Below are 18,306 nucleotides of genomic sequence, written 5' to 3' on the forward strand. Positions count from 1 at the left end.
GAAGCAGCTGGGCAGGACAAAGGTCCATCCATGGGGACACCCACCCCTCTGCTGAAGTCCAGCCTTGCTGCTCCAAAGGCAGCACTTACCAGTAATTGCTTTGTTCATGTTTTTTTTTTAAATAACACAATCATTTTCTGTACACCACAAGAGCATTTTGTGTGTCTTTTAAGTGTTTATATAAAAATATCTACAAAATCCAGGAATATTTATCAATAATTTTTACCCCAGAATTAACAAAAGTGGTTCTCTTTACATCAACATTTTTAAGTCAAGGAATCATTCCATAATTTAGAAAAACAAGGGCTACTCATAATTGCTGCAAGTACAACAAGAAACACCAGTGTGAGGCCCTTAGCAAGACTCTGGGAATATGGTTCTCCTGCAAAAAAAAAAAAAAAAAATAAAGTCTAAGTATATGAGAGCTAAATCTGAGTTCAGACAACAACTCAAAATATATAGATTAAAGTATATGTATAGCCTGAATAAAATAATGCAACACAAAGCAAAGAATTAAGATGCTTCGTGCTTCTAAAACTCCCTACTCTGTGTACCTTCAGTCCCTGGAGCTGTGCAGGTGATAAACATGGGCAGTTGGCTCTGTCCATGCAGCTCTCAGAAGAGAGTCCAAGTGCCTTGATGCCCTTTGAAGTGCCAGACATTACTACAGAGCCTCCCACAAAACATGATCCACTACAGTTTCACACAGAGGAAATTTAAAAATGAACTCTTATGGCAAATTTTTAGTGGAGCTGATGTGGGCTGACTGAAAAACACAGACTGGCCAAGTGAGAAACAAAAAAGTTTCCCTCCACCTTTCAAGGTGCTGACACAGGCTGAAAATGCTACAACTACAGGAGGAAATAGAAACAGAGGAATATCATAAAGTGATATATTCTCCTTTGCCTTAGAATGTGTCCCACTCTCCACACTGTACAGGGGAGTGAAAAATAACCTCTCTCTGCCAAACAGATACAAAATTTCAAGCCCATCCAGAAAGTACTATTAGTCATTTTTTTCCACTAATCTAACAAAATTAATGCATTATCAAGGAAAAAAAAAATGTAATAAACAGACTTTCTGGACCATGCTTTGTAGAATAAGATTCAATTCCCTACTACAAAGCATTGGTTCAGACTAAACTCCCCACATCTAAATTCTGTTTCACAGAATCAAGGCCAGTTCCCAGCACTCCACATTGCTTATTATTTTTACCTGTGTAAAACCGTGTCAGTGGATAAAGAAGTTGTGGCCAACACACGTCGTTTCGGTTGCAGTCAAATTCTGTGTAATTAATCTGAAATCTGAAGGGAAAAAAAACAACAAACAGGTGTATTATACACAGTACCAGAATAACAGCACAAGTGGAAAAAAATAGAGTGAAAAGGCGTCCAGATTACAGGAAAAAAAACCAAACAACTAAGCTTCTCGCTCTTCTCTTACAACTTTTTTCTTTAATAAAAACAGAAGCCTCGACTCTACCCCAGATCTGTCATTTTTAGTCAGATGTTTCTTTCTGTGATGAACATTTCCAGGCAACTGATAGCTTGGGAGCCCCATTCAGCACCCTTATCCACTCAAGTGAACAGCAGAGTTAAAACCAAATCAAAACTTTGCAGGGGAATTTACAGCCCTTCATGTTCTTCCTGCTCCTGGGGAAAACTGCCACTATCAGAATTGTTACCCAGCAGATCTTTGAACCTTCTTGCTCTGTACTCCTCCAAACCCAAGTGACCTTTTGATCAGCACTACACACATTACATCTGCTTAACATCATGTGGAGGATCACGTTTTTACCAATGTAAAATTTTATCCATGTTTTTACCCAAATTACCTTGTCATTGGAATGGGTGGCTGAGCTGGCACTTTAATAAACTGAACAGAAGCAGTGATGGGAAGAAAGCTGATGCTGTTTTCACAGGTAAGCCCACACTGGAATTGCCATCTGACTGTTGAGTAACTGTAAGAACATGCATAACTGTTACTTGAGGGCTGGAAAGGGAAATTCAGAGTCTAAAGTATTTAGGAGGAGATTGATGATCCCTGGATTTTAGACACCACACGGAGAGAAAACTTGCAAAGTCTGGAAGTGAGATCAACTGGAACAGAATCCCACTTATTTGACTGGGATTGACTTGGGAAAAAAAATGGGTTTGCAAAGTGAAAATTCCCTCTTTTAAGAAAAAAATTAAGCATTTACCACAGGTCTCAAGAAGAATTCTACATTGGGGTAAGCCAGAACACAGGACAATGTTGTCACTTCCACCATGTGACAAGAAATTCAAACATTCTTCTGATGGAATGTCCTGCTTATCCCTATTGCTGACTGCATTGGAGATTTGATTTCATGTTTGAGTGAAGTAGAAAGATTCTCTCCTTTTAACCATTAATATTATTTTAATTTCAGAGGAAGAAGGGCCAAACTGATTGTAATCAAAGGAACGTGGGTCGCACAAATAAAAGTCATGTAAAAAAAAATCAGAAATAAAATTTTTGCTTGTAAATTGTAATCTGGATACATCAGGTAAGAAAGTCTCAAAATTAAGCATTTCTTAGATAGCCAGAGACAACTCTCTCTACCTGATCTGCACAGCAAGAATCTCCTGCTGGGGAATCCCTTCTACTGCACCCACTTCAGCAAAGATGATGCGGATATTCAGATTAGAAGGAATATCTGGACAAATGCCTTTGGGGCTTCCAGTGCTCCCACTGGTGTCAGAAATAAATGGGTTGAGACCTACAGAGGAGAACAAGTTATTTAAATGGAAACATTATGGAAAACATTATTTTTTAACATTTTGAATTGAAGCATTTAAAATTACTTTTTTGTTTCATTTTGAGATGCTATACTCAGGGTATGGGTGTATTTAGACAAAACACCACCACAAACCTCACTTACGTCTGATTTCCACCCAGTCATTCAGGTCACTGGCACTTGAGTTGTCCCTCTTTCCAACATGAGTAGATTGTATTAATGAACTCAATTTCTCAGTTACATTTCCCCTGCAAAATAAAGCAAATCTGTACTGACTACCACTCTGGGCTGCAGTATTATTATTATTGTATCATATGGTCAGTGTCCTCTGAAAGATGTTATCACTCAACAAAACCAAGGCTGAACTACTGAGTTGGAGAGAATAAATGGCAAAGCATTCCACCCCTCCTCCTTTGACTAGAGAGATCTGAGTGAAACCATTCTTATCATTTCCCTTTATTTTAAAAGGTGCAACTCTCCACCACAGAGAGCTGCAATGCATAAATTCATGTTTAACAAGAACCTAGCAGTGCTGACAGTGGGCACTCGTAGAGAACCATGTGATAAGCAATGAGAGGGATGCAGGGAAAAAACAACTCCACCTACACAGCTCACCTTAAAAGGCTGCAATCTTCATCCATACCAACTTCTAGAATGCACCCAGAGAATGAATCTAGTCCAAACAGAACTGGTGTGTAAGTTGCTGACGTACATAAACCTCTGCCAGCTATGAAATGAAAACATCTTCCTTGAGCTTTCCTGTATCAACAATTCCATCTCTAGCTTGCAATTTTGTGAAAAATGTCAAACATTAGAATGCAAAATACCAAGTGGTACAGTTCAAATATAGATACAAGTCCATTCAACCTAAGTTTTCCAAGAAAGTACTAGAGCCTGACTCACTGAAGTTTGAAGAGAAGCTGGGGAACAGTCTAGAATATACAATTTGACAGAGATTCTTAACTAAAATATACCTAAAAAACAATAACAACAAAAACAAACAAACAAAAAACCCTCCAACATTTTAGCATTAATTACAGTTGAAGCTGCAACCTCACAAGCCAGTACCTGGCTGCCAAATGTTCAGGCTTCCAAATGTATCAGAAGAATTCATATTTGCAGCTCTCACTGGTTTTCCAACTTGATAACCTAAAGATATAAGGGTAAATTGTGAACATTGTCTAAGAATCTAGAAGCACTAGCATTGTTTAAATAATAAATGTCAGTCTTGAAGCAAATGAACAGACATTTCCATTACAGTAGGAATGCCCTCACTTTAAATAATTAATACCCAGAAAACAAAAGCCCAAGAACCAATACAACAATTGGCAGAGCATCAGGACAGGAAGGTGGGGGACAGAAACATCCAGAAGTATGAAAGAGAGAGACATAAAACATTGTCCCTAGTAATAATCTGTACAGCACACATTTTTTTCTTTTCACTTTCAAGAGGCAAAATAAAATAGGAATACCTGGGTTCCCAAACAGTTCTGTTGCATTAGTGCTCTTTAAGCTTATGAATTTGACTGTGAATCTCTGTGTCAGTATTTCTGGTGAAAAAAAAGAAGTAAGTAAATAAGCAAAAAGTGTCCTCTGTGTAGGACACAAACTTCCATCCTTCATTAGCAACAGAAGATTCAAAATAATACAATTAATGGAAATCAGCCCCCTCAATTTTCTTTCTGGTGTCCAGGGGAAATTGTTTTTAGGAAGTCTGAGTAAACAAGAGATCCTGTCACAGAATTTCCATGCTGAAGAAAAAAGTAAATCACAAAAAACTAAAAGAAATGTCATGATACCTCCATCACACAGACTTCCAAGGAAGACAGTGACATTGATTTGCTCTATGTTCTCCTCTTCCCAAGTGAAGATATAATGCTCTGCAAAAGTTACATCTTGACACAGAACCTCAGCAGAATGAAGGCTTCCTGGCAGAAGGAAAGAAAAAAACAAAGGCCACAATGAAAAGCTAATTAAAAAGCTGTGTTACTGTAGCTGAAAAAGAAAACATTAACAAACTAGTAAAGTTCTGGGTATTGTAACATTAACCTTTTTGTGAGTTTATTTCTGTCTAAGTGCCATGTTATTAGGACAGTGTGACAGTACAACACCCTAAGCTTATCAGTATTTTAACATCAGTGGTTTCAGATCCTTTTGGAGACAAAAACCTCCCCTGAAGAGCCCAACTTTTCATCACCAGCTGGTGCACTTCTCTGGACCCAGAACTCTCCCTGCTTTCATCTCATCCCTGCCAGGGAGCCATCACTGCCCAGAAAAACACATTAGCCTGGATTCCATTAGTTTCATTTGTGCTGCATCATCCTCCCACTGACTGGGAACCACTGTTCTACATCAAGTAACTGCTTCAGTGGCTGAAAAAGGCCCTTAGAGCTTACAAAGAGCACAAGAGTTTACTAAACAGAGACATCCAGCTGCTTCCAGTCTGCCCATCCCACTCATATGTTCATCCTGGAGATTTATTTCAAGCATTCTATGTATCTTTGGGTTTGGTTGGGTGGGGGTTTTTTCCTTCTCAAAAATTACTTCTAATGTAAGCTAAGGGACTCAATTTATTGACCAATTTTATATGAAGTTGGGTCAACTGAATACTTTCTGCTTTACAGTGAGGCAGACAGTTTACTTTTTGAGCATTGGATACCATATAAGATCCCTCCAATGAATTACAGCAGGTCAACATTTTAGGCATCAAAATAATCTATTTCTTACATAATCAGGTAAGAAATATATTTGTTAAACAGAAAGGACATACCACTTCCAGTGACGAACTTGCCCCTGCCAGTGATGTTCCCATAGACAACATTTGGTTGGATGAAGTCTGAGAACACAAAGCAAACACTGCAGTCATTCTGACTTATATAAGAGAGACAGACACGATGTGAAAAATTCAAGGTACAATCCTTGTTTTTACAAAAGTAGAGTAGAAAATTATTTAGAAAATTAATTTTGGAAAAGGACCAAACAGCTTCTCTATTTTGAAAGCATGGCTAGTTATCTGTCTCTTACAAGGGTAACACAGATGTACAAAATTAGACAATTATGTTGTGTAAAATAAATTATCTTCATGCTGGTAATCACATTATCTCAAATTCCAGAAGCACATTTCCTGAGTATTTGCTTTTGTAATGCAGAAAGTAACCACTTCTCACTAATTCTAAAGAGATGATACTGCACCTCTTAGCAGAAAAAGGCTCTGCAACAGTCTGAAAATACAAAGTGGGAGAGATGTTCTGTTGTGTGTAGCCATAACCAGTACAAGTCACCAGAAGCAAATAATGGGAAACAAAAGGCAAACCCCACTATTTCTGATATCCCAGATCTTTGGAAACAGCAGGGCACTTGCAGGAAGCTCATCAGAAACAGGAACAGGACATCCCCCAATGCTGAATGGCTCTCTGCCACCAGAGAGCAAAGACATCGCACACAGCTCCTGTGCCCAGAGCCCTGGGGTTTGTTCTGTTCACAGCTCTGAGAGCCCCACCACTCATTCCTGGGAGGGTTTCCTCACCCTACCTCCAGCACCACTGTTTATCCTCACGTCATGGGACAGCCCCTCCTTGTAGGATGCTAGATTGGTGAGGCATTTGACATCCAAGTTCTGGAGATAGGCTAGGGGGGCATTCCCAACACACTGTCCAGCCATGGATCGCTGCAGGTGGTTCAAGAGAAACAAGATAAGAATGTTGGAGCCTTTTCTAGCCTCTTGCTTTTCTTGTTAAGACTACTTGTTAGTGAAATGCTGCCAGGATGAGCCACATGACACTTTGATAAGCAAGTAACCTGATGTTATCAAAATACCTCAACCTGTAGCAAAAGGGAGGTTAAAATTTTCAGAAGCACAGCTTTCAAAATACTTTCTATGTACATTATGGCTTCATCCTAACTCCTCATAATATTTATAACCAACAAGTCCCTCTAAAATGCAAAAGCAATTAAAAAAAAAGTACAACCAGATTACTAAGACAGAAAGGGAAAACCAACTATAGCACTCAGCAGCAGGCAACCAAAAAACACAGAAACAAGTCATAAACTATTAATTTGGATGCCAAGCTTGCTTTTACCTCTTGAGATAATTAAAACATTACCATCTGTGAGATGGACAGGGGGATCAGGAGGATAACATTAATTTTTAATAATGATTTTGTGCTTTTTTCCCTTCTTTTGGTGAAAAATTTCAGCACTTCACAATGGCAAGTTGCAGAGTCTGGTTACAAAGCCATGAGGATGTCATAGAGAGAGTATCAAACAAACCAAGATGATCCAAAAGCTCCTAAACATGAAGTGATTACCTGGGGAATGGTAAAATACTCATTTTCTTCTGTCATAATTGGATCTCCTTGTCTATAACCAGTGAACAGTCTCCCAGGAGAAGTTTGTAAAGGGATCTTAAATGGAGGAACTCTGGGTGTAGAACTGCAAACAAATTAAAAAACAATTCTTTGCTCTTTACCTCACACAAATAATGACACGTTTGCTTTCACGTCCCATGTTCTCATCTAGTACCAATCACATTTTTCCATTTGCACTTAAAGTTCACACCCTAGAATTCTAATTTCAAGATAACCTTCATTATAAAAACAGGTTCTCTTTTTGGCAGCATGCCTAATTGAAAAGATAAATTTTAAGACTTACGTAGAGCCATGATAAAAGTAGCCAAGAAATGGTGTATTGTTAAGAGAGGACTGTACACACAGGAAGGGAAACCAATCAGGGGTATATTCCATCGAATTAGATGTGCACAGCTGATCAAAAGGGGGGTTCACATCCCCACCAAAGACCCCAGTGAAACATGATCCATTGAACAACTGCTTCAGGTCTGGTGTGCACTCCTGAAAGGGAGAATAAGTCACTTTTTTGCACAGTCATTGTAGTACCCTAGGCACTAGAGCCACAGGGAGCCACCTGATCTAGTTGAAGATGTCCCTGCTCATTGCAGGGGGTTGGATTGATGACCTTTAAAAGTTCCTTCCAACCCAAACTATTCTATGATTCTATATTTACAGGGAAATCAAACCAATTTTGTACAGAGGTCATATTTACTATCAGAAATACTGGAAAAATCCAGAAAAGCCTTCTAGTGTGAGGCATCCAGTACCTCTCTTCCCAGACAACAGGAAGAAACTAGAAATTTTGAAACATTTGGTCCAAGCGTAACATGAACTAAGTACCAGATCACAGCAACAACGAACATCACAAGCTCCAGCTGTCAAGTCACAAGGACATGAGCCCAATGGCTGAAACACTTGGTTTGGGATGATGGTGGCATTTTCTGTAAAAGAATTGAAAAGAGAGAGAGACCAGATTAAATGGACTGGAATCCAAATAAATAGACCCCATATGTTGCAGTTGACTCCAACTGTGTACACACCTTTTGTTATATATATTATTAATGATTACTCAGCATCTCTTACTTCTGACAAATCCTAATTTTTATCTTTTCATATACAGAGGGGAAAGCACAGCCAAAATGCCATTTCTTCTTTAGCACATCTAAACACTTACCTGACACGTTTCCAGCAAAGGAAGAGTTGGCATATATTTCAGCTTGAATCAGGAGATGAGCCAACACCACAGACTCACGACAGGCTAAAACCTGAAGTGTCTCCAGCAAGCAGAGAGGTGCTGAGCAGCACTCAGTGGCATTGGGCAAGCACAGCTCCAGGCTTCTGGTCAAGCTTATGGTAACTTTGGAAGCACTCTGGAAAAAAATCAGAGTAAAGTTTGACAGCTTGTATTAAATTACTCTTATTTATACCCTTTGTTAGCTTCTGAAAGAGGTGCTTCAGGAGCACTAGGTTTTGTCAGCACCTCAAATGCAGTGATACCTATATACACAGAACTTTTTAAGGCATGCACACACATTAAATTACCTCAGAAATCACATGCACAGTTCTAAAGAAAAGAACAAATACCAAAAAGCTACCTTCAGCTGAAAACTGAAATGGCTATGGAGTTGATAAAGCCCCTAAGGAATTTTGTGTAACACAACACTGAAGGCAAGCCTAATAAAGCAGATGTTCCAGAGCTCATGCTGTATAAAACCACTATTTTTAAAATTTCTATTAGCTCCTTCCAGCAGATCTGAAACAGTCTCAAATGCTATAGCCAGCCAGGACACAGAGACAATTCTGGAGAGGAGGACAGCAAGGAACCAATGTCAAAGCTGCACCTCAACAAGCTCCAGCAAGGGCATCCACACAAAGGAACACATCAAGGAGAAAAGGCAAGAGCTGGACATTCAAAATGGGTTGTTAGCACATTAACATTTTACTAGTATTTCATTAGCCCTTACTATCCTGACAGTTCAATCCTTCCCATTTTGAAGAATCACTGTTTTACATACCATGCCAGGTGTTACATTCAAATCCCAATCACCAGCTCTTGCACTTCCACTGCAATTTGCAACTTGCAAATTTCCTATATGTAAATAAAAAAAAAGTATTCTACTGTCATTGAGAAAAGACTAGAAAATTAGAAGTATATTTAAACTGCCTTTAAGTAGGCACACACTCAGGCCCAGCTGACAAGGAGTCAACAGAGGACTAAGGGCTTAAAATCAGCAGAAGCCCTTTGGAGTTCCTATTTCAGTAACAATTAAAGCACTATGTGAAGTGCATTACTGGTTCTCCAGTAATTTCACAGCCAAAGCACAAAATATTCAGAATTCAAATGTATTTATTTACATGCTTTTTGAGGGGAAAAAATTAAAAAGTGAACATTCTTACCTGCCTTTTCAGGTACAGGACTTAAGATGACAGAAAATTTAACTCCTGAAGAATTTCCAAGAAAAAATGAATGTACTCTGGGCCCTGACATATGGATAAATGAAGGCTGAAAGACTAAAAAGAGAGAAAGAAATAAGTCTTAACATATGTTGAAAAAGGCAACATCAGTAAGGCATCCTTAGGTCATACACTTAGGCTAGACTTTTATCTTCCTACACTTTAAATTGTCACAGCACAAAAATATCTCATGATGCCAAGTACAGGATTTTATTTACAATCTGACAAAGTACAGCAGAACCACCACGGCCTTCTATACTTGGTGTTTGTCAAGATGCTTAGTAAAGACACCGTAGCACAACATTATGTCAGGAAACTTCAGCACTTACTTGCCTGAGCAGCTACTACACAGGCCAGGCAACAATATATTTACTATTTCTTGCTGACATCACCTCACACTTTTTAAACTCTCGTGGCCACAGAGGGCATCAGGGGCAGCACTACCCGCGGTCCAGTAACTGCAGCCTCCTGCCCCCAGCACGGCGGGCCAGTTTCACGTTTAGGGCTCCAAGTTGGGAGCATCCCTAAGAGTTTTCTGTACAAACTTGACCAGCATTGAAAGCTCCGACAGAAGCAGCTCCACCTTTCCCCCCTCCCCGAGCCCTCCCAACAGTGCTAAGCACTGACAGAAAACTACAGAGCCCGCACCTTCGGGCTGAGGCACCACAGGGCCCCGACCTCCCCTCATGCCCTCCCGCCATTAGCCAGCCAGGGAGGGTCCCGCCGCAGCCTCCCCCTCGCCCACCACGCACCGGGAAGGCCAGCCCGCTGCCCGGGGCAGGGACCCACCAGCACCAGCAGCAGCGGCGGCAGCGCCCCGAGAGCGGCCGCCATGGCGCCTAAGGAGGCCGCGCCGCCATCTTGCGGCGGTTGCCGTGGCAACCGGGAGGGGCGGGAAACGGGGCCGCGGCCCGGACCCCCCGGCCCGGACCCCCCGGCCACGGACCCCCCGGCCACGGACACCCCGGCCACGGACACCCCGGCCACGGACACCCCGGCCACGGACACCCCGGCCACGGACACCCCGGGCCCCGACACCCCGGGCCCCCCGGCCCCGGGCACCGACACACGGCCCGGAGCGGCCTCCCCTCCTCACGACCCACGGCCCCCGGACAGCCCAGCCGAGCGCGGGAGTGACCCCAACAGCCCAGGCGTGTCCGTCCCTCATCTTCTCGCCCCTCTCCCCACGTCCTCCCGCAGGTGGCAGGTCACTCTGTCACACTCAAACCGCAAGAAGGCCGGGGGGCTCGCCCTTAAAAAGTAGCTGTTGTTACAGCGAATTCTGACTGCATTTGGAAAAGAACAGGTTTTATTACAAAGGTTTTATGCAAAGTAAAGTATAAATACAGCCTTCAAAAAAACCGGCTCAAGCCTCTAGAACAATGATTGACAGAAACCTGATCAACACAGGACAAACTCCTGCCTACACCTTAGCAAAATACAGTCTTTTTCTGCATAGGAACCCATGACTCTGTATTCCTTTCAGGACAACATCAAGTTCCAGCAATCGGTAAAAATACCAAATTATACAGTCACCTTTTAAAAGTGGGAGGTTGTTTTTTTTGTTCAAACCAAAACGATGCTCAGAACTACACAGCATGTCTACCCTCGTGTTCAAAGCTAGAAAACATCAGTCCAAAGGCCTTCCTTCTCACCTGTCAAATCCCAGATATAAAACCACATACTAACCACAAGAGAGAACCTGCTGTCATATTACACAGAATTCTATTGTTTTCCAGTTTCAAAATAAAACCTTAAAGAATAACCAGTTAGTTTGCATTTATTGAAGTGGGGCACTTCTATTCACAAATGAAGAGATACCCAAAAAGATGGATTTGAAGCCACCTTTAAAAATGTTGGCTCCTCTATTTTGAAACTGATGCTGTTTCAGTCCAAAAATTGCTAGCAAAATCTAGCAAGAATTTGAAGTCCCCGATTAACCTAGTGCTCAGGTTGTGATCCTACACATCAGAAATGGTCATTCTTACCTTTACACCAACAATACAGATCCAGAGCTTTCTTGTCTTTGAAAATAACTTGGAGGTGTGAAACTTTGCAGTGGCCAGAATACCTTCTACTGCACAAGGCCTGTCTCTTAACAGGCTGTAACTTCTGAAATTAAGGATTAGTATTTAAAACAGCACAGGTTACATGGTAATACAGTGATTTGTTACTTAAAGGGCTGTGTAGAAAACATACACTTTAAATATTTATCCCCTAAAAAACAAGTAGTGACCCTGCATATACAGTTCTCTTTCATACCCACTAAAAAGTGCCATCAATTTCTCACATATACTCCATCTCATGGAATTACTGAAGGAGGTAAGGATGTATTTACATAATATTGTTAGGCAGCTAACTTCAACTTCTTCTTCTTGGCTTTCATGACAGGTGGCAATGATATTTTGAAAGCAGTCCTGAAACAACATAAGAAAACAAACTGTCAGATACACTGAACATATTTCCACACCCACCCCTGAAACAAGAAGAAACACTTACTCGCAGGTACTACAAATAGGACTGAAGTTGCAGAATACTGGAAAATAAAAGAATTGGCTTTCACTAAAACAGTTCATTTGAATGTAGGAAAGCAGACTCTGTAAATATGTATAAACTCACTTGACAGGCACACTGAGCACACATAACCAATTTCAATGAGATTTCGATGACAGAAGCAGGCAGCTCTGTAGTCAACATGAACTGGAGGTGGAAGGACAAGCTGTGATCTTTGCTCTTGATCAGGGAGAAATACCCACTGCATGAAAAGAGAAGAAGCACTTTGCAAACTGGAATGGCAGTGCTGGCAGTGAAGTCAGTAAGATTCCACATCTGACACAGCAAAACCAGTGATGTGTTTTATTAAATGACTTACCAACAAATACTGCAGAAGGGATGGCATGTGGGGCACTTTCAGATAGATCCCACCTGTAATGTCACAAGCCTGGAAAGCAGAAAACATGATCAGACTGTTGTGTTTTGTGTGACTAACAGGGTATTTAAAATATCCACATCCTGCTCAAGGCCTGCATGTTGAAACAGTCAGACCCACTGAATCTATTTCCACACCCACTCTTGATACAAAGGAAAGAAGAGAGCTTGAGAACATGTCAAACTACAAAGCACCAAGTTATCTATGAATTAAGGTAAATAACAAATAAGAATAGGAAGTTTGTACCTGTTGTAGGAGACCTGAGTCAGAGTCCAAGACACAGGCATCAATCAAAATACTCTGCAAGAGAAGAAATGAATGAAAATCAAACTCAGCTGGGACCAAGGTGTTCTCATGTCTCCACTATAAACGCACGTGCTTGTTGAGCTGCAGAACCACCACAGCCATCTGGAAGCTCTTTCACTTGATCACAACAGAATTATAAGAGAAATTAACAATTTTGTTCTCTTCACACACTAATAAAAGATAGTATCTACAAAAAAAGTGCCAGCTTCACCTGTTTCTGTGCTGCAAAGATGACATTCATGAAATTCATGTACTGCAATGCACTGTCTTCTGCTGCTTTTATGACCTAAATAAAGCAATTCAAACTTGTTAGCCTGAATAATATCACTAGTTTTCAAGACTCAAAGAAAACTGAGAGAAGTTCTTACCAGAATCCTTGACTTCATTTCTTGATTAGCTGAGCATTAAAAAGAAAAAGACATACATGAGCACATTGTTTCTGTCACCTGTTGTTTGCCCTTTTAATTCTGTAGAATCTAACATCTCAGATATCTCACATCCAAGATGTTAGATTGAACTTTTCAGCTAAAATATGCATATGAAACTGTTTTACAGTCCCAGTGGCAGAGAGAGCAGCAGAAATATTTGACAAATATCTGGAGACTAATTCAGACTCATTATGAAAGCAGACCCATCCCAGTTCTTGTCCAAAAGCAGTTACGTGTTGATCAGGACAGAAATGCTCAAAGCTGTTCATCACCAGCCCAATGTCTGAAACAGCCTCTCAGGTTAAATGGCATTTCTCCTTGATTAAAGCAACCTGAAATGCAAAGGTGATTCTAGTCCAATACACCCCTTCCAAAATGAGCTGCACAAATAGCACTTTTCCTGATTATAGAAGTCACAAGAGGAAGACAAAAAATGATAAGGAATTAACTGTCATCACAGCTCTGCAGGTGGTTCCTTTGGAAGAGGATTTGTGCATTTTGTGACTTTCCTCCAGCTGTTCTAAGGAGATTCCAGTTTCAGTTTTACTTGTTTCAATTGCAGGCAACAGAAAATCAGAATAAAAATGTGGACTCATGATCAAATCCTTTATTTCTAATTGCCACTCAGATCTAGTTTAAACTGAGCAACTTCAAATGGCCAGGAATAAATCTGTGCCTATGACTGCCAATTTAGGAAATTGGGGGGTGACAAAGCATGCATTTGTTTGTATGTACATATGCATTTATACCAATTATTCTGATTAAATACTTATGTAAGTACACAAAACAGGAGCAGAGTCCTTACCTTTTACCTCTTTGCTCACCTTGTTGATATCTACATTGACACTAAGGAACCTAGATTCTGTTATTGGAAATAACTCCAGTATCCACCCCACATACTCACCACAATACCCATGACCCACAGTTATGAGGCACACATTTCAATTTTCAATACTATTACAGAACAGGACTAGTAAAACCTACATTAAAGCACTATTATCATATGAAATAGCCTTAAAAACAGATAAAGACTTTGAAGATTCCATGATCAAAAGGATACAACAAAGTGCTTTGGCAAGTGACCCTGCTAAGAGAGTTTCTGTTTGCTGGCCCCTCATGTCAGCTGCAATACAAGAGAAATTGCAAAAGTTACTTTCATGTGTAAAAACTCAAGCTGAGGCCAACCATACAAAATACTACAAGTTTTATCTCTGGCAAATAATATCAATGCAGGGGCCTGAAGCATCAAACATAATAAAATTAATCTATTTTGAACATATTAAAATTCACATGATCAAACTGAAGGAAATTCCTACAAGTTCTTGAGAGTCCAAGTGTTTTGCAACTCTAAGCCTAGAGTTTTCTTTCCCTTACTTTTTGTCATGAGGTCTTTAATTTCTTCTGCAATTGCGTCATTTATTGCTGTTAACAATTCATATTTTCCATCCTTGCTGCCAGAGCAATTAGATTCCATGGAGCTACTACCATCTCCAAGGAGATCTGCAGAAGTCCAACACTTCCCAGGGTACAAGAAACGGCTGAAACAGGGAAAGAAAAAAAACAAGTAGCAATACTTTTCCTTTAACCTTATAAGAAGAAAAGCAATGAACTAACCAGGTGTAGAAAGCAAATAACTGCAATACTTCAGATATTAAAGAGACTACCTAAGGCAGGAAATCTCCAAAGCCAAAATGGAGTAAAACCCACGTTCACCTTCTCTCTTTCAAGACATTCCTTAAAATAACTGACAAACAGACACTGTGCCCAGGGTCAGGGCAGATCTGAGACTCACAAATACCTGGAGGAAAAATAATCACTAAACAGGAAACTTCTGCCACTTGCACTGACCTGCTAACCACATCTCTACCATGTTCTCTCTCCCTTTTAATATATATTTTAAAGTAAATTTCTACTTAAAACTCCCTTTTTGTCTTAAAAGCCCCTTTGTTGCTTTGTGTAAGGAAAGAAATAATCTTAGTGCCTACACAGGTCTAGTTAGCTTCTGGTTTTAAGACAATGACACATTTTCAACCTGGTTTCAATGATACACTCCAAGGAAAGCAGAGGACGAAGCGCAGTGAAGAGCTGTGCCCCGGGAAGGAGCAGCCGTACCTCTCCTGAGTGTGACTGGCCAGCACAGCCAGCCTGTTGGGGCGGTTCATGATGAGGTGGGAGTTTCCCAGCACCATCGCTGCGTCGATGCATTTCGACAGGGTGAACTGCCCCAGAGAAGAAGAAAGCAGGTACAGCACAGTCACATTTACAGTGAAGGAGTTTAGAAGACTCCCCTCAGACAAGGGCAGCGCAAAGAACCTGAAGATGCTGAAAGACCCTCCCTTCTCAGGGAGCACTCACCAAAAACAGCTCTGCTAAACACACAACACTGGCTGTTTTCAAAAGCCTATCCTAACATCCATCGCAGCCGTTCAGCCAGGCAGCATTAGCACAGCTCAGAAGTCAAAGGCTAATCCCATTTGTCGGTTACTTCACAAGGCTTATTTCAAAACAGTGTCCCTCACAAGTCACCCCCAGCAGCACCCAACACCCGGAGGACACACCTCAGCCTCTCCTAGCGCCTTCTTCCCCCACCAGATGGGGTTGGTGTCAATGATGATCACCAGCAGGCTCAGCTCATCCTCTGAAAAAGCGACAACACAGCGGCGTCACTCCCGCTGCCTGCGGACACCGAGCAGCCACGGGAGGCCCCGAGCGGGGGGGGGGGGGAGGCGGTTTCTCCGGGACCGCCGGGGACTCGGAGAAGCCGGGCCCAGCCGAGCAGGTGGTGGGAACGCGGGGAACCCGCCGCCCGAGGGCCCCGGAGCGGCGGCAGGAGCCGGGCCGCCGCCCTGCCCCGGGGTCCCGCCGCCCTGCCCCCGGGGTCCCGCCGCCCTGCCCCCGGGGCCCCGCCGCCCTCCCCCCGGGGCCCCGCCGCCCTGCCCCGGGGCCCCGCCGCCCTCACCCGCGCTCATCGCGCCGCCCGGAGCCGCCGCAGCTCCCGCGCCCGCTGATGACGCCAGAGCGAGACTTACGTCATCACGAGGCGCCCCGCGGTGCGGAGGCGTCAGGGCGGGAGCGGAGCCATGAGCGGGCACGGTGAGAGGGGCGGGGACGGGGGGACAGGGGGGGACACGGGGGACCCCGGGCCGGGCCTGACGCGCCCCGCTGCCTTGCAGACCTGATCGAGACCTTCCGGGCGCAGCTGAGGGACGATCCCGATGTGGCCTCGGCCGTGGCCGCCATCCGCGTGCTGCTGGGCTTCCTGCGGCAGGACCGAGGTGAGCCCGGGGGGAACGGGGTCCCGCCGGTCACCTCCGGTCTCCCCAGGCTGCCACGCTGAGCGTGAACCTCTACTTCCCCGCAGGGGAGACCATCCAGGGCCTGCGGAGCAGCCTGCTGGCCGCCATCGACACCCTGTCCGGGGTGGACTCCTCGGTGGCCGTGCGCTCCGGCGGGGAGCTCTTCCTGCGCTTCATCAGCCTCACCTCCCTGGAGTACTCGGTAAGGGCGGCAGCCCCCCCCCCCCGCTCGGCCCCGCTGCCCGCGGGGGACCCGCCCGCCTCACGGCAGCCATCGGGGTGTTTTCCAGGACTACTCCAAGTGCAAAGAAATCATGATTGAGCGCGGGGAGATCTTCCTCAGGAAAGTCTCTCTCTCGAGGAACAAAATCGCCAAGCTGTGTCATCCTTTCATCAGAGATGGTGCTGTAAGTAGGTCGAGGCTGGGGCACTCTTCTTCTGGAGCTCTGCTGCTTGCAGTAATGAGGAAAAGGGGAGGGCAGCAAAGTTTATTAACGTGTGATGTTGCCTCGTGGTCACTTCTGCAAGTACACGGACACAGCATCACTCATCACTTTGTTAAGACTCTTCCCCTACTTCACTGTCCCTGCAGTCCAACTATAACTTCAGGTCTGCTTCTCAGAGGTGCTGAGGAGTCACAGCTTCACATGCCCATTTAAAGTTCTAGATCATCCCCCCCTTGGCTGCATCACAGGAGGCCACCAAGTCCAGCTTTCCTGTGCTTGTAGAATACAAGAGACACCTCATTCTGTAACACCAATGATCAGTCGCATGAAGTAGAAGCCACGACACCCTTCACTGGGGGTTTCCCAGAGCTCAGCACAAAGTCATGCCTGGTTATTCTTCTGTTCCCAGCAAATACTGACACATGCCTACTCAAGGGTGGTCCTCAGAGTGTTGGAAGCAGCTGTTGAGTCAAAGAAGAGATTCAGTGTTTACGTGACTGAGTCACAGCCAGATCAAGCTGGGCAAGTACTCCTTAACTTGTGTTTTATCCTGGTTAATGGGTTAAGTTACAAGTCACATCAAATCGGTTACACCTGAAGAAAAGCTGCCAGGCTTGTTTGCAGGATTCTAAATGTTAATCCTCAGTTATATCACATTATTCTGGACAAGTAAATTATTGGCAAGCAATTTTCATTACTGAATATTCCACTAACAGTTACCTAAGTTTTCCTCAAAGGTTTGCAAACTTCCAGTCACTTTTGTTGGGTTTGTTGTTATCTGTTTGTTTCCATTTCTACACAACTGGGAGAGCACATCATAAACCAGAACTGCAGGCAAAGGAACATGGGCAGTCATGGGTTTCAGTCTTTCAGACAATATTGTTCTAGCCTTGTCTTAATAAATAAATAGATACTTTCAAGCTTCAAACATGTTTGTATTTTTTTTAATAGGCAAAAAATGGCAAAAGCCTTGAGGAAGCTGAACATCCCTGTGACTGTGATTCTGGATGCTGCAGTTGGGTAAGTCTGATCATTAAATCTTAATATTTTTCATCACAATTTTATTTTGGCAAGGTTAGATGGAAGCTTCCTAGAAGCTTCTTCAAACCCCAGAGGTTATTACCTAGTTTGTCATAGTCACCTAACGAGTTAAACAAGTTACACCTTTAGGTGCAGGGTTAGGAGAATAAACCTGCTACAAAACAAATACTCGGTGTTTGTATGTTAGAATGAACAAAGGAGTCAGACCTGGAGTGTAGAACCTGGGGATATCTGTAAAAAAGAACTGAGATGCTAAGCAAAAAGGCTACTTTCTTCCTGATTGGCATATGTGTCATCATTTGGGG

The 18,306-nt window shown here is 42.9% G+C and overlaps 3 protein-coding genes across 8 annotated transcripts in view; 1 reads left to right on the forward strand and 2 right to left on the reverse strand.

The window, feature by feature from the left end:
• Positions 1 to 133: 133 nt before the first annotated feature.
• Positions 134 to 11,955, reverse strand: TCTN2 (tectonic family member 2). Of its 3 annotated transcripts, none has more exons than XM_051634157.1 (18): positions 11,894 to 11,955; positions 9,499 to 9,612; positions 9,117 to 9,190; positions 8,276 to 8,471; positions 7,942 to 8,042; positions 7,406 to 7,602; positions 7,063 to 7,186; positions 6,287 to 6,422; positions 5,526 to 5,591; positions 4,555 to 4,683; positions 4,228 to 4,305; positions 3,824 to 3,904; positions 3,371 to 3,482; positions 2,900 to 3,003; positions 2,581 to 2,737; positions 1,835 to 1,960; positions 1,216 to 1,304; positions 134 to 382 (listed from the first exon to the last, which is right to left on the reverse strand). In XM_051634157.1, exons 2-18 carry the CDS (start codon positions 9,587 to 9,589, stop codon positions 267 to 269), a joined length of 1,977 nt encoding a protein of 658 aa, XP_051490117.1. In that variant the 5' UTR covers positions 9,590 to 9,612; positions 11,894 to 11,955; the 3' UTR covers positions 134 to 266. The 3 variants fall into 3 exon arrangements, with proteins under 3 accessions (XP_051490117.1, XP_051490116.1, XP_051490115.1); XM_051634156.1 differs by lacking the exon at positions 11,894 to 11,955 and adding an exon at positions 10,308 to 10,393 and having other exon boundaries at positions 3,371 to 3,428; XM_051634155.1 differs by lacking the exon at positions 11,894 to 11,955 and adding an exon at positions 10,308 to 10,393.
• Positions 10,847 to 16,265, reverse strand: GTF2H3 (general transcription factor IIH subunit 3). 4 transcript variants are annotated; one of them, XM_051634184.1, is made up of 13 exons: positions 16,178 to 16,222; positions 15,777 to 15,856; positions 15,331 to 15,437; positions 14,593 to 14,756; positions 14,279 to 14,341; positions 14,024 to 14,053; positions 13,159 to 13,187; positions 13,002 to 13,076; positions 12,731 to 12,784; positions 12,428 to 12,496; positions 12,175 to 12,310; positions 12,055 to 12,091; positions 10,847 to 11,972 (listed from the first exon to the last, which is right to left on the reverse strand). In XM_051634184.1, exons 1-13 carry the CDS (start codon positions 16,185 to 16,187, stop codon positions 11,903 to 11,905), a joined length of 924 nt encoding a protein of 307 aa, XP_051490144.1. In that variant the 5' UTR covers positions 16,188 to 16,222; the 3' UTR covers positions 10,847 to 11,902. The 4 variants fall into 4 exon arrangements, with proteins under 4 accessions (XP_051490144.1, XP_051490148.1, XP_051490146.1 ...); XM_051634188.1 differs by lacking the exons at positions 15,777 to 15,856; positions 16,178 to 16,222 and adding an exon at positions 16,248 to 16,265; XM_051634186.1 differs by lacking the exon at positions 15,777 to 15,856 and having other exon boundaries at positions 16,178 to 16,206.
• Positions 16,261 to 18,306, forward strand: part of EIF2B1 (eukaryotic translation initiation factor 2B subunit alpha) — a 5,290-nt gene continuing 3,244 nt past the window's right edge. Inside the window, exons 1-6 of the mRNA XM_051634194.1 lie at positions 16,261 to 16,311; positions 16,392 to 16,493; positions 16,580 to 16,716; positions 16,805 to 16,921; positions 17,370 to 17,482; positions 17,912 to 17,980. Of these exons, the coding sequence (XP_051490154.1) occupies positions 16,299 to 16,311; positions 16,392 to 16,493; positions 16,580 to 16,716; positions 16,805 to 16,921; positions 17,370 to 17,482; positions 17,912 to 17,980 (551 nt within the window). The 5' untranslated portion in view covers positions 16,261 to 16,298. The remainder of the gene's footprint in view (positions 16,312 to 16,391; positions 16,494 to 16,579; positions 16,717 to 16,804; positions 16,922 to 17,369; positions 17,483 to 17,911; positions 17,981 to 18,306) is intronic.

The sequence above is a fragment of the Apus apus genome, chromosome 16 (genome assembly GCF_020740795.1).
Source record: "Apus apus isolate bApuApu2 chromosome 16, bApuApu2.pri.cur, whole genome shotgun sequence".
Classification (NCBI taxonomy): domain Eukaryota; kingdom Metazoa; phylum Chordata; class Aves; order Apodiformes; family Apodidae; genus Apus; species Apus apus.

Excerpts from the sequence above, each read along its gene's own strand:
- TCTN2 (XM_051634155.1), bottom strand. The coding sequence starts at position 10,389 with ATGGCGGCCGCTCTCGGGGCGCTGCCGCCGCTGCTGCTGGTGCTGGTG. Across the intron at positions 2,738-2,899 it reads TGACTGGGTGGAAATCAGAC|GTCTCAACCCATTTATTTCT; the intron begins GTAAGTGAGGTT and ends TCTCCTCTGTAG. Across the intron at positions 1,305-1,834 it reads CCACCCATTCCAATGACAAG|ATTTCAGATTAATTACACAG; the intron begins GTAATTTGGGTA and ends TTTTCCCTTCAG.
- GTF2H3 (XM_051634184.1), bottom strand. Across the intron at positions 14,054-14,278 it reads ACTTGCCAAAGCACTTTGTT|ATATCAACAAGGTGAGCAAA; the intron begins GTATCCTTTTGA and ends GTGTCAATGTAG. Across the intron at positions 12,092-12,174 it reads GTGCTCAGTGTGCCTGTCAA|TATTCTGCAACTTCAGTCCT; the intron begins GTGAGTTTATAC and ends TTTATTTTCCAG.